The sequence below is a fragment of the Mchenga conophoros genome, linkage group LG23 (genome assembly GCF_057382185.1).
Source record: "Mchenga conophoros isolate Kocher_MC1m ecotype Shallow Benthic linkage group LG23, M_conophoros_male_GT1.1, whole genome shotgun sequence".
In the NCBI taxonomy this organism is placed as follows: domain Eukaryota; kingdom Metazoa; phylum Chordata; class Actinopteri; order Cichliformes; family Cichlidae; genus Mchenga; species Mchenga conophoros.
The window spans coordinates 33,383,536-33,397,765 of record NC_140547.1 but is presented as its reverse complement, the minus strand read 5'-3'; the positions used below and the strand labels follow the sequence as shown (position 1 = coordinate 33,397,765).

Here is a 14,230-nt window from a genome sequence, read left to right as displayed (position 1 = left end):
ATCTTATTGGCCAGTTTTTCTATATGGTTGGGGTTATATCACAACTTGTTTCTTTGGCATGCCTTTGACAGGACTTGATGTTTGTGTTTTCATATAGACAGGGATATTTTCTAAATTAAATTGAGAATACCGTGCCTTAAAAAGTACTGTTGTGTGGGTGTAATGTTACAAATCATAAGCAATCAAACAGACACTTCTTTCTGGATCAGTTCTAGATTTTGCTGCTACAGCCTGTCTTGGTTTTATTATCAGCTTGTTAGCTAGCAAACTGTAGATGTAAACAGATATTGCCATGCAGTTTGGCTTCATAATGATGCATGTTATGTATTAAACATATGAAACAAAGAAAGAAATTAGTAATTACTGTTATGATGTAGTTTGCAAGAAATACAACTTATGGTAATGAAAAAATAAGGACAAAAACAGTAGCTCTTTAAATAAATTCATTTATTTCCTTAGGTTTGCTATTCATAATTAATACAGACAAAAGCAATACTCGACTACCAAAATTTATAAATCATTATAATCATCTCTTGTGTGCATCACAATAAACAGTATATTGAATTATGTACACTGGAAGACAACACATTCAAACTGAGTGAATCAAAGATGAGTGGATAAAGAAAAATCTGTCTATGGACACAGAAATGGGAAAGCGCATTTAGACATGTCGCGAACAGAGTTCCCAGCCATGGAAAAACAAAAACACTTGGCAGAAAGAGAAATGTACAAAGAGCTAAGCAGCTCCTGCTCATCACAATAAAGAAAAAGAAATCAATGCAACATTACATTTGGTTCCACAGTTGTAAACTAGATTTTATTCATGTCACTATTGCATATGCCATTAGGTAAAGTGTGTCAACAAGGCAAAGAGATTTCTATAGTAAAATAGACAAAGATAATTTTTTTTCCCATATAGTCACTGTGAGGGAGAAAAGAATAACATAAACTGTATTTCCCAAAACGCCCCCGTCCCCTCTTTAAAAAAATCGGTAGCCAAAGTCTTTACAGAGGAATATCATCGCAACATATTTTAAATCTAAGTACTTTATGTATATCCAATAGATTTTTTTCTTTAGTTAAACTCTATATACATAATATACACATTCAAGATTATGAAGATAAATAGATACCACGACTTAGTGTGGTAAAGCTCCAATATTATTTCACTCTTGTCAAAACCATTTGCACATTGTTTCTGAGGTGTTTCCACCAGCTCAACGATACATTCAGACATAAAATTTTACAATCTACTGTACACTAAAGGGGTAGAGAGCCAGTTGGAGTTGCCACAGCAGACGGCACAAAGACCACAGTTAGGATACCGATAGAGTGCTTTAAATTTACCTTGAAAACAAATACCCTAGCGGCCATTTTGGAGGTTCACAGAAAGAGTCTTGATTCAGATTTGTTTTTTCTTTTAATAATTTCCCCCCAACTGGATTCATCAAATTAAAACAAGCCAGTTTTTCTAAAGAGGAAATAACAAATTTTTCCTCTAGCAAATTAAACTGTGAATATTGCAAACAGTAAAGTTAAAGGTTTTGTGTCTACGAGTTAACATTAGCAACATTTGCTAACAGTCCTAGCATTACCGAGCTTTTGATAACATTAGCCAGTTTGCTTACTTCTGAAATTTCTTTAGACTTATTAGCTTTACACAGTATGTTAGCATGTTCAGAAACAGAAAAACATACACATACAGATTGTTCTCTTAGGAGTTCAGACATATATTGGTCTGGAATAAACAGTTGCTAATGGGGGGGTCACAGGTAGCCACAGGCTAATGGTAACTAATAATAGCAAACGTTAAATAGACACATTTGTGTGATACATCTTTGTTATGTCCATTTAGTTATCATTATATTTATTACTATTGCTGACTTCTACTCTTCTTTGCTTGGGCTAATGCATTGTACTGTCACGAAATAATTATTACATAATAATTCAATTACAACGGCTTGCTTTAATTCGTAACCTTATATAATTTTCTTCAGCTAGCTCTAATTTTGTTATACTGTCTGCAAAGTAATCATATTTTCCAGACAGCTGACTCTTCCGTGAGCCTCCGTGGGGGTGTCACATGTGGCTGTGGGCCTCTCTTGTGCTACATTTTCTTTGCTGCCCAGCCCTCCTCCCCCTCGGTGCCCCGTTCCCCTTTTCTTCAGCTCTCCCTTGCCGACCAGATATCGGCTCAACTGCGCTCCCCAACCTCAACAGCTATCGTTGGCTCCACCCCTCCGTTATCACCTCACCTAGACAATTGTACAGTCAAACGATATCACAGCAGGGCGACCTGCATCGAGCTAAACAGCAGGCCGTAGGTTTGAAGGTAGGAGTGTGTGAGGTTTTCAGGCTCAAGTGACTGAGGAGCTGTGGGAGGTACAGTGCATTCAGATGCCTGGTGTTGTGGGGGTCTGAGCTGAGTTATATAGACATGCATAACTCTTGAAGACATTTAGAAATATATTTCTTTTAGTCCAGCACTTCTGATTGGACAAAAAATAAACTAAGGTACAATTAATAAGAAATTATTAATTAAGAAAATACTTTAATATCAATACAATAAATCAGCTCTCAAGCAGCCCCACAGTACTGTACATTTCTTAAATAATATATAGATTTAATGGTAAACTAGGCATTTTACTTTCCACAAGAGAATAACAATATAGAGATGTAGGTCCAAACAAACATACAATAATAGAATATTTATCACTTGTTTCATAGAAAACATAAGGACAGTATAGACATTAAGGCATTGTGTAGGTCTTTTCAGACATTCATCATCCAAAAATAAATAAAGTATCTAATCTAAGTATACTCAGTGTACCTTAGTATCCTCTCTCCCTTGGCCATTTCTAGGTTTCATTGTTCACTGGCATAACTGTTGGTCGTATTTTTGTCAGAAACACGCACGCACACACATGCAGGCAGTCATAAAACTACCCTCAAGTAAATAAATAGTATTTGGGTACCATTAGACTTCTGTTATTGTCTGACTATCTTCTGTGCTTGTGCCAAAAACTGGGTCACAGGAGAAATGGCCTCTAAAAGTGCAGGAGACACACCGATTCACAACACATTAACACACCCATCCACACAAACACACCTGCCCTGCCATCAGCAAATCCATGACATGCATAGATGGTGATCTGCTTGTGTCCCAAGTGTGTATTTGTGATGCCGAGGGTCCACACAGTCTTTTCGGGCTGCAGAGCCCCGTAAAAGGGCAAAGTTTGGGGTTTTTTGTTGTTTTTTTTCTGTTTTTTTTTTTTTTTTTCTCTCTTCCTTTTGAGCAGCAGGTCAGTCAAGATGCCAAGTCAGAGGACAGATCAAGTCCTTCAGTCTGGAAGAGATTACAAGAGAGAGAAAACAACAGTTAATAAAAATATTTAACATTTTCATTCTTACAGTGGCTAAGCCAAATAAACTAGTACACCTCAACTTGCACCCTCTAACGATCATATGCATATTTGGTCATTTGCATCCAACTGTCAAGCAAAGCACACTCAAATTCTTGGCATGTAAATCCACGCAAATAAGCCTCACTTTAAGCAGTTTAATGAATGGAGACTTAAAGCCTCAATTTTCTTTGTTTGGAAACAAAATGACTAAATCTTGTGCGAATATCATCCAAGATCTAAGAACTGTTTTTTCATAAAGCACCTGTAAGGTCAGCTGGCCAAACGCTGCTCTATAGCACCACTAGTGGCCAAAAAGACCCACACTGCACCTTTAATGCTGCAAAACATCCAATGACTTGACAAATCTGGTTCTTCGACAATTCAAAACACAAGTTCTTTAACTAGAAAACTGTAACAGTCATCCTAAAAGGAAATGACCCGTGTTAGTAGTCTGATAGTTTCCCCACAAACAACACTGGTGCCAATTAAGCAGCTCTCTTGAGGCAACAGACATGAGGGCCTCTGAGAGAACAGTGTTCACTCTGTAAGGTACACATGTACTGTACAGAGTGAACTCATTCACAGGCTCAGATTAGGGTTTTGTGTGTCACAATAACAAGGAGGCACAGGGAAAAACAGCTTAAATATCAAGTGGGTGCCACACACATGGGACAGTTCTGAACATATAGTTTTACACATCTAAAACAACAACACGTTTGTTTTTTTTACATCAATATCACACATGTTGTATAATCTGACTCTAGCCTGGTTATTGATTTAAAGGCACTTTGGTATTTGAAGCTATGCCTCTTATCCACAGAGCTAATGTTGGGTCATTTTGACCTCACATTTCTAGAGCTGCTACTGACTAAATATGAAGATCTTTTGTCCAATAAAAAGTATCCTGCAGCTGAAGGTGTTAAAAGTATGTTTGTGTGTATGCTGGGCCTTATTGGATAGTAATGTTCTGATCTTAACACACCAGCTGTTTAGCCCAGGAAAGACTTGAAGGACAGTTTGTGTGTGGTGGGGCAAAGGGGCTCATCCACAGCAAGCATAATTACATAATCTAGGATGCAGAAAGATGAGGAGGGGGTGGGTGTTCCTGTCATGCTGCTCTGGACACACGCTTAGCGCAGCTACAAGCGGTACAGCAGCATCTCTAATATTAAACAAACGGAAAGGAACTGTGGCTGCATTTATGCTGCAATAGACGATAAGAATGGAACATTTGTTTTCTTTCTGTGGAAATGCAGCCGCGGTAGGATCTGAAAAAGACAGGGAGCATCAATGTCCTTAAACAGTTTGAGCTAAGAAAACTTTAGCACTGTAAGGCTGATGAAACCCTGGGGAAGAAAAAAAAAAGCCAGCTGAACAACCTCAAATATGCGCAGCGATCAGGCTGTTTGTGTTAGTTCCTGAAAAGCTGCCATTTTTGGATCTGTCATTCAGCGCTCTTATAAACAAGCAGCCCAGTTCTCTTTCACAGAACCACACGTTTAGATCTTTTGAAGATATTTTAGGCCCCATAAGATGATAGTGTAGCTGAGGAGGATGTTAGAGATGTTAATCACTAAATCCAAAGATAAGTCCCTCGATCTTATATGATTTTTCAGAGATTGACTATAATGACGAGATCATTTTACAGTCAGGGTCAGATTTCTGTTGAATTCAGCTTTATAAACATGTTCAAATTCGGACAAAACATCCTAAATGCCCGCACCTTACATTACGCATTCCCCAGCTCCTCTCCATGGAGCATCCACCGGCTCTTGCTGATCTACCCTTGGCCGTCTAATCTTGCCCACAGAGGCTATAATCTCATCTGGAGCCGTGGCTGGTTAAATGTGGGGAACGCTGGCCACGCAGTTATCTAGCAGCTAGCGCTTCTGTCTGGAACATCCCGGCCTACTTTAGCCCCCCTCCTTCTCACTGAGCCGTGACACACACACACACACACACACCATTGGAAACTCTGACATAGGAGCCTTTGGCATTACGTGTTTGTTCTCCATATATCATGTAACATGGCATTTCTGGAGTTCCTGCTTTGGTTGTTTGCCGTTCTTTGTTATTTTAGTAAGATCCCAACTTCAATTTTCCTCTGATGCAGGTGTAAATAAACTATTTAACAGCCGGCATGCGTATGTGTTCAAGGGTCAGGGTATAGCAAGAATGGATTGTGCAATCAGGCTAATGGGTACAATCAGGTGTCATCTTTAGGAGTAAATCCACAAATTGCGGGAAAAAAAATAAATGTTTTTTTAAATGTGGCTGTAAAATCCAAACAGAGCTCTTTGTTGGGGTAAACATTTAAAGAGGATGCAATAGTTCCAATGCAACCATTAAATGCACAATTTATCTGCTAGTAATTGTGCCATCAAGTTTTAATATTTCGAATGGAGTTTGAATTTCCTGTACAAAAACCCATTTTTAGCAAAAAAGCAAAACAAGATACTTTTCCCCCCTACCATTTATCTCGTGACGCATAACACAAATCTCAGCCCTTACTTTGGGAACTGAATAACAACCTGGTCTACTGGGCATGCTCTGAGTAACTTAGTAATGCATGGCTGGGCAACTTAGACCGCTTTTGCTTGCTTCCCCCTCTGACATCAAGGACACGAATCAGTGGAAATTTGTGTAACAGATACACAGTGCATGCAGTGGGTGCATTTACCCACTGCATGCACTTTGCAATGACATCACTCACAATACAACCAACCGAATGACGTCAGGGGGGAAGTGGGATTTGAGGAGATGGACGCGGATGTCTCTAATCTGGCCAACAAATTACACACACACACACACACACACACACACACACACACACACACACACACACACACAGAACTGATACACTCTGTAGCCTGTGGGCGCAGCAGATGGTCTGGGTTGGGGGTGGGGGTGGGGGGGTTAACCGGTTTGGAGTTTGGGTGTGTACTGCAGAGAGAAATATAGCAGGATATATGTACGTTTACCAGGTAGTTTGTATGCATGTGTAAGGGAAATCAGTGTAATGACAGTGTGTAAAGAAAGAACAGGATGGCAGGTGTTTAACCCCCCCCCCTTAACAAACCCACGCGCACTCCGGAAAATGGCCATCTGCCACTAGCACTCAGGAGGGACTTGAAGTGACACAGCAGGGCTCCTTTTGGACTTGCAGCCCCCTTAGGCCTCAGTCTATTTCCCACCTTCTGCTAATGTTTAGTTAAAATTGAAGCCCACAGATAAACACCGCTATTCTAGGTATAGATTTATAACACGTGCATGTTTCCAGTTTTTGGAAAGTTTCACTAGTTTGCTAACTATTTCTGTTTTCAATAAGTGTCTTTCTAGCAGTAGTGTTCCAAAAGTTTCAGACCAAATTACCTTGCTATTATTACAAGTGTGCCACAGAGCTCCATTCCTGGACCTCTTTAATTCATCCAGTACACACACACACACACACACACACACACACACACACACACACACACACACAATATCACTTGTGCAACCCAAAACTGTACCGTGTATCTTAAGACAAGATGACATCATTTCATACGCCATTATTATATAGCTTCCCTTGATCTGGCTATTGCAGTTCTGTTTTGGATACATTTGAGAAATCTCTTGCTAAACACTAGGTTTTTTTAAGCTCAAGGGAGCTCAAGATTGTTATGTCACAGTCCAAGCTGATAATAAAGTATACAGAGATGGATGCTACTTTTAAAAGTTAAATTGTGCATGTCAGAAACTCATTCTGAAACTCATCAGAATGGTGAGCTGCTATGTTGTAATTTGATACAACTGTACAGATGACTGTTATGTCTATTCTGATAAGTATATTAACAGCAGAGAAAGAATTCTGAATGCCCAGTTCCTTGTATGCATACACATACACGTGTACTCAATAAAGCAGATTCTGATTCTGCGCTTTCCAGACTGGAAATAGCAACAAGAAGCTGAGGTTTCAGAGGCAACAGTGCATGGCTTGGTTAGCAGCTGCAAGAAGGGCAAACTTCACCTTTAACAACATTTTGGAAATTATGCTTTTGTGATCACTGCAGTCGTTTTGCATCAGCCCAAAATATGGATCTCTTGTTTTGAATGCATGCAAAGTGTCCAACGTGAACACAAACACATCTGCACCATGAGCATTTAAGCAGGTTATTTCCCCAAAAAGTGATACAGAATGCACTTCATCCATTCCTGATGCTTGTTTTTTTACATAAAGATGCTTGCATCACAACTTTCTGCAAAAAAGATGTGAAATCCACCTAATTTTAAGGAAAGTGTCTGACAGTCAAACAGATCAGGTCCAAACCCACTGCCTAATGTGTTCCCCTCAATGCTTAAACAAAACGTACAGCCGTAAGTCTAGTGAAGGACAATCATATCAATACAGCATTAGGAATGATCTCTTCAATCATCACAGGAAGCAGGAGCTGATTGGTGCCGTCAGATAAAGGTATTAGTCAGAGGTGGTGGAAACAGAGACGGCTGACTTGGCTAATCTGAGTCTGGTACAGAACATCCACCTGGCTGAGCTGCGGCTAGCCAGGGCCGCAAGTGGAGACAGCCTACTTGGGTAAGCGCGGCAGTAAACACCGCCTCTGAGTCACATGGCCTGGCTCCCTGACAAAACAGGAGGTAAACAAACTCCTGATACTTATGCCAGGCATTTAAGCTCACTGGAGGTGGAGCATAGAGAAAAACAAACAAGAAAAAACAACAAACCAGGAAGCAGCACGTCACGTTTTTTTTTCAAAATGCAAGGCTGTCACATGGAAGGAGGAGCAATTTGGGTGTTTAGTTGCTTTAATCCTCACTTTAGAGTGAAAGTTACCCACCGGGCCAAACTGCATTTACCTGCGAGTATAAAATTAATCAGCAGGGGTGTTTGGCTGTATTGAAAACCTGCAGACTTTTGGGTCAGAGTGGCACACGGTCCAGGAGCCCAGTGTGCCGTCCCTATAAACACGGGATCAAAGCCCTCCGCCAGCGGGGCCAGGTGCCAAAATCCTCCCTTGCAGAATGCTCTGACCTCCTTCACCCTGCTTCACCGCGCAGCAGAGGAACCGGGTAAACAAGGGCTCCCGCTCTCCCAGAATGTACCTCAGTGGAAGAGGGGCCTCACAGATGAGTTTATTTGTTCCTTTAAAAAGCCAGAAAGCCTCCCCTCCCCTTTCTACCGAGCACTCTGCCGCCCCCGCCTCCTTCTCTCTCTCTCTGCTTACTTCTTCTAAGTGAACAGACTAATGAGACAGAAGGGCAGCGGAGTGCACGTGCCATCCTGCCCCATTATGCACGCATTTACTCGCTCTCCCGCAAACAGGCAGGCAGCACTGGAAAACAACACAGCCTACACACTCTCTCTCCCTATGCACATCTTTGCCAAGCATTCAAGGATACAGGCTCCACTGCTGGAAAAAAAAAAAAAAAAAAAAAAAAAAGGGAAAAAAAGAAGAAGAAACAGAGAGAAAAAAAAAAACACCCTATGTGTACGTGCTAGAGTCCACATGTATGTTCCCTCCCCCTGTCCCCTTCCTCTCCATGGTCAATTCAAAAGCTTTATTAGTGTCATAAAAATATTAGCACTTGTCAAAAACATGAGTTGGGGACACGTGCAAGCCTGCAGAGACAAAAACAAACATGTCACTGTCTCGGTATTGTTACATTCCGCTTTATTTACCAGAGTGCCACTGACTCTCCAAATACTAATAACTTAACAGAACCCCCCCCCCCCCCCTACCCATTTCTACATCCTAAAAATCAAACCTCCTCACATGAGGGGGGGCTTTGTGGTAAAATAAAAGCCACCGTCTGTTCAATCGGCCTGGAGCCAGAGAAAAGCAAACCCCCTCTCACAGCAACTTTTTCTAACCAGCTCAGCCAGGAATGCAGACCATGACATCCAGTTACCTGATGGCCCTGCTTTGTTGTTTTCCCCTAGTCATTGCTCACAAGGACATGCACATATATCCACTTACACTGGGCCTCACATTGGGGGGTACAACATCCCTCCACCCCCTCCGACCTCTACGTACTTGCAAGCACATGTGAGCTGCATGTCTCAGTTGGATGGCAAGGGTGTCAAAGAGTCACACTTAGCTTTAAAGTCAAAACTGTGCTGCCCCCCACTCCACAGCACTTTTTGTTTGCTTCCCCCATGATCCTTTCGTCTACTGCCCCACACTGGGGCTTTTGTTTTGCTCACTGGGATATTCTGGGACGCAGTATTGATCACAGGATGGTGGGAATAAGGGGTCTGTAGAGGTCACATTGATGTGCAACACATCCTAATGCCTACCCAACTGAAAAACAACAGCCGGAAATGCCTGCGGCTCAGAGAGACATTACAGCTGACAGGAAGCCTCCACTAGGATTCCCGTGACATCGACAACTGGGTTATGCCTGCTAATAACCATCCACAGTAAACCAGTTACATACACTTCACAGATAAATATTTAATGACTTATTAGTTGCTCTGGAATTTTTTTGCATGAGGTTTAAAATGAATCTCTAATTTGGAATTTCTGCCCATTTTTGCAACAAACTTCGACTCTTTATAAGCGTCGGTGGAACTCTGAGCTTGTATTTTCGGTATCATCAGCCCACGACAGCAACAGCGAGGCAGCATCCTGCTCTGTCACGGTGCTTGTTTACTTCACAGCCCTCAGCCTGGTCACGTTTCATAGCAGTCACATGGTGTGTTCACATGTTGTGGGAAATACTGCAAATTCTCTGATAGTGATCTTAAAAGCAGTTAAGAGTATCTTTAAAATTGCTGCTGCTTTCCTCGCTTTATTTGGGCACTCCCAATTCCCAGTAGCACCCTAACATTTAAGCACAAAGAGATTAACTACTCACAGAAGAACTCAAAAGTAGAAGCTTAAAATGAGCACTTGAAGGCAGCATCCGCTGCTGAGGGCCAGTTTGAATTTGAATCTAGAGGAAATTCAAGTCTCTCATATTTTTTTTCCTCCCAAATTTTTCATCTGTGCAGTACCGCTTTCTTTTTAATTAAAGAGATGCCTCCCACATTCCTGAAACCCTTCATTCCCTGTGCTAAAATCTGACTGTTTGGATATTTTATTCAGCAGTATCTGACATAAACCTGACCCACCTTTGGCAGTGGTTGCAGCCTCCTTGAATCCCAGGCAGACATATGGTGAGCTGTGCAATCCATTGATGCCCCCTTTGCAGCTGCTGGTGGGTTTGAAGCCGACCAGATCCTCACACTTCTCAAGGTTCAAGGCAATATAGTTGAGTCCATTGGGGTAACCCTCTGAGCTCTGCCGGTTCTCAGGGCTGCCGTACTCCTCGTCAGAACCTTCGCTGCTCCGTGACGAGATGTTCTCCACTGAGCTGTGCCTCTTCACGGCGTCGCCACGAGCAAAGGATGCGAAGACCGGGGTCACAGTGGCAGTAGATGAGAACGTTTCAGAGCTGTGGCGCCGGCGTCCCTGTGGATTTGCCCTGATTACCTTGGCAGAGCAGTCAGGGTCCACTGTGGAGGAGGAGTTTGGACCGAGCAGGAAGACCCCAATGTGCTCTGGAATACCCTGGTCTTCCATGGAGCGCATCTTCTCTCTGCTGCCCTGACTACTGGAAAACAGAAGCAGAGAAATTAAGATAAAAATAACTAAAAATGTGACTAAAACTAAATATGAATTTAATTTAAATGACGTTTTGTTGCCACCTGCACTGAACCAGGATTTTTACCAAAACACACAACCAAATACTTTAAATAAATAATAATTAGTGATAAAACACAACAAACAGACACACACCTTGCTGCGTTCAGAGGTACGAGCTGTGGGGGCAAACTGGTCATCCCAAATGTCATCTCAGTGTAATCATTTTTCACCTCATCACTGAGGCCCTGGGAGTCTTTCTCACTATCCACATGGTATACGCCATCCTCCTCCGAGCAGGGGCACAAGGTTAGCTCTGGGAGTGTGTCCAAGCGCTCAGCAGGAGTGTCAGCATCCTTGGGCGAGTGTGATCCCAGCTCCAGGTTTATGTAGTCTGCTAGAGATGACCTCCCAGGACCCCCACCGCTGGAGCCCAATGATGAAGACTGGCTCTCTGTGGATACGACAGAGGGCGGAGAGAATCTGGCACCACTGAAGTCGATGTTAATGTACTCCCCAGGGCTCCTGGGCTCCCCTGGGAGGGGATGTTCATTCATGCTGGGCAGGGTTCTGAGTGTGTCCAGAGACAGCCTGTTAGGCCTGCCCAGCCTCCCCCTGTAGGAGAGGTTCTCAGCCCGGCTGTGTCTGATTGGGGAGGGTGCTGAGGGGCACAGCGGTGAGGAGTGAGCTGCACTGGGTTGCATCACTGAATAATAGTCAGACTCCCCAGGTCTCTGCCTCAAACTCTGGGGACTCATCAGCACATACTGGCTGTTATCTTCATTCTTGGAGGCCTGCAGTTTAGCAGGTAGTGTGAGGGAGCCGGTCTGATATGCTGATCTAACTGATGTGGGTTCAGCAGCCAGCAGGCCCAAGCAGTAATCTGGTGGAGTCTGGAGAGGAGGTGGGTTTCCAGGGGACATGTTCATGTATTCACCATGCCGATCTGGGCTTTCCATGGAGGATTTAGCGCCACACCACATTCTCATGTATCCGTTGTCTTCTAGGGAACTGGAGGAAGGGGAGTTGGTCTTGTAGCTGCCACTGGCAGCCGCCTGAGGATGCACCCTAGGGTTCACAATCTGCTTCGGTGCAGAGACGCACATGGGGCTCATAGGCACGTAGTTGTCTGCCTTGCCAGACTGAGGTGCTATACCTGGTATCATGGGCATATAGCCATCGTCACCAAGGTTGCTGCTGGAGCTTCTGGATGAACCGATTTCAATATCACCGTAATCCTCCGGGTAACACACTTTGGGTGAGGCAGAGTGGGAGCTCTGTCCGTGGGTCATCTTCATAAGCGTGTACTCATCCAGAGAGGCTGAGGACAACGGCGCTACCACCCTCTGTTGACGCGGTGTGGTGAGGGAGTGTGTTCTTTTCCTGTAAGCCAGACTCTCACCCCTGTTGCACCTGCTCCCATTTACTCCCTCCATTATCATGTAGCCACAGGGGTCACTAGTGTCACGGGAAGGAGGAGTGCTAGACAGGGAATCGGGGGTGTCACTGCGAGTAAAGGGGAGGAACCGGAGTTCACCTGGACTGGAACTGTAATCATCACACAGCATGAAGCCAGTATCGCTGAGAGAGCCCGAAATGGAGGCACTGCAGCTGAAGGGGCGCCTAGCTTTGTCAGGAGTAGAGATCCTGCCCCCCCCTCGTGGAGACATGCTAATGGGGCTGGAGACAGCGGGAGGGGAGTTGGACACTGGCATCGAGCGGCTGTGATGGAGGTTGTATGTGGACTCCAGCATCCTGCAGGTGCGCCCATTGCTGAGGGTGTAGGATCTGTTCAGGGGATTCCCAGAGTTTGGACTGGTGGGACTCCCGTTTACAGATATGGACATTGACACAGGCCGGGTCACACTTCCGTCTCCCTCGCTGGACGTTCTTATCCGACAGGGCGTGACCTTCCTTCCTGGGGATGTGGCTGCCATGCTGTCGGTTCTGGATCTCCTCACCAGGCCCGTCTGACTTGGGGGGGGATTGTTCAGGTTGCGCCGCGTGGGCACAGAGATGGGGTTGGTGCTAGCAGACTGGCTTTTGCTCCTCGGCCTGAACTCAGACAGCTCCTTCATGGCCTTCATGGCATCCAGGATCGTTTCGTGGATGTTCTGTGCCACCACCGAGTCCTCCGCCTGCATCCAGAACTCCCCGGGCCCCGTGACCGCAGAGCGGCCAACCTCTATGAAAAAGAAGCTGTCTGAGTGGCCACATCTCCTGATATTCATGAGCTGTAAACTGACAGCAGCTGTTTCAGAGTTCAGTTTCACAAAGCTGATGGTCCTGCTGGACAAACACAGCCTGTACACTCCAGTGAGGTTCTTCACCTGACCTAAACCTTTGGATTTCAAGTTGACCTGCCATACCTCCTTGTAGGTAGGTGTTGCCGGAGTGAGGAGTCCATAACTGGCCTCTTCAAAGCCAACTAGAGAGGAAGTGGAAGCAGGACTGTCATACACTTTCCCCTCAGCTATTAAATCAGTCAAAACCCTGTACCAGCTCTCCTGCTCCTGCTCGTTGTCTGCAGCTACGGCGAAGTATTCGTCCTTGGTGTAGAGGGCGATGAGGTGCTTGTGTTTGGCGTCGGCGCGTTTGTTTACGCACAGACAGGAGTCCAAAGTTATAACCCGTTTCGCGGCGGACTTGTTTCTCCATTTCTTCTCGCTCTCATAATACTCCAGGCGGGCCGGGCAGCGCTCGATCGGCTCCCGGAGCACAAAAAATCGCCTGTGTCCGTGCTTCTGCTTCCTCAGGTATCCGCACTTCTTCACCCCATTCGTCCCATTAGATAACAGGTGTCCTCCCGTCGCCGGAGGACTTGCCATTTTCCCTCCGCTTTTCTTTTCAAGTCCAGATCGGCAAATTCCTCTTGCTTTTTTTGTTCGAAACTCACAGCAAAACGCAAAATAAAGAAATTATTTATAAATATATAATACAAACCGCTAAAAGAAAAAAAAATCTCTAATCCATTGCAGGATATGTCCGCCACGGCAGAAGCAACAGTGCAGTGGGGACCAGACTGATCTGATCCAGGAGAAAAACAACATGTGACGCTGCTGCTCTAAAAACAGAATAAAACACACAGTCATAAGGGGGCGGGGCGTCCTGCAGGGGCCGTGCCTGTCCGTCACGCCAAAGCGTCGCCGACTATTGGCTGTTTTACTCACTTGAAACAAACAAACCCCGCCTCCCTCCCTGCTT

At 44.4% G+C, this 14,230-nt stretch overlaps 1 protein-coding gene across 2 annotated transcripts; it reads right to left on the bottom strand.

Annotated features, from left to right (window-relative positions):
- Positions 1-430: 430 nt before the first annotated feature.
- Positions 431-14,114, bottom strand: LOC146547684 (insulin receptor substrate 2-like). Of its 2 annotated transcripts, none has more exons than XM_085264106.1 (3): positions 11,183-14,114; positions 10,516-10,997; positions 431-3,346 (listed from the first exon to the last, which is right to left on the bottom strand). In XM_085264106.1, the coding sequence occupies exons 1-3, from the start codon at positions 13,852-13,854 to the stop codon at positions 3,342-3,344; spliced, it is 3,159 nt and encodes a 1,052-aa protein (XP_085120232.1). In that variant the 5' UTR covers positions 13,855-14,114; the 3' UTR covers positions 431-3,341. The 2 variants fall into 2 exon arrangements, with proteins under 2 accessions (XP_085120232.1, XP_085120233.1); XM_085264107.1 differs by having other exon boundaries at positions 10,516-10,994; positions 11,183-14,112.
- Positions 14,115-14,230: the final 116 nt, after the last annotated feature.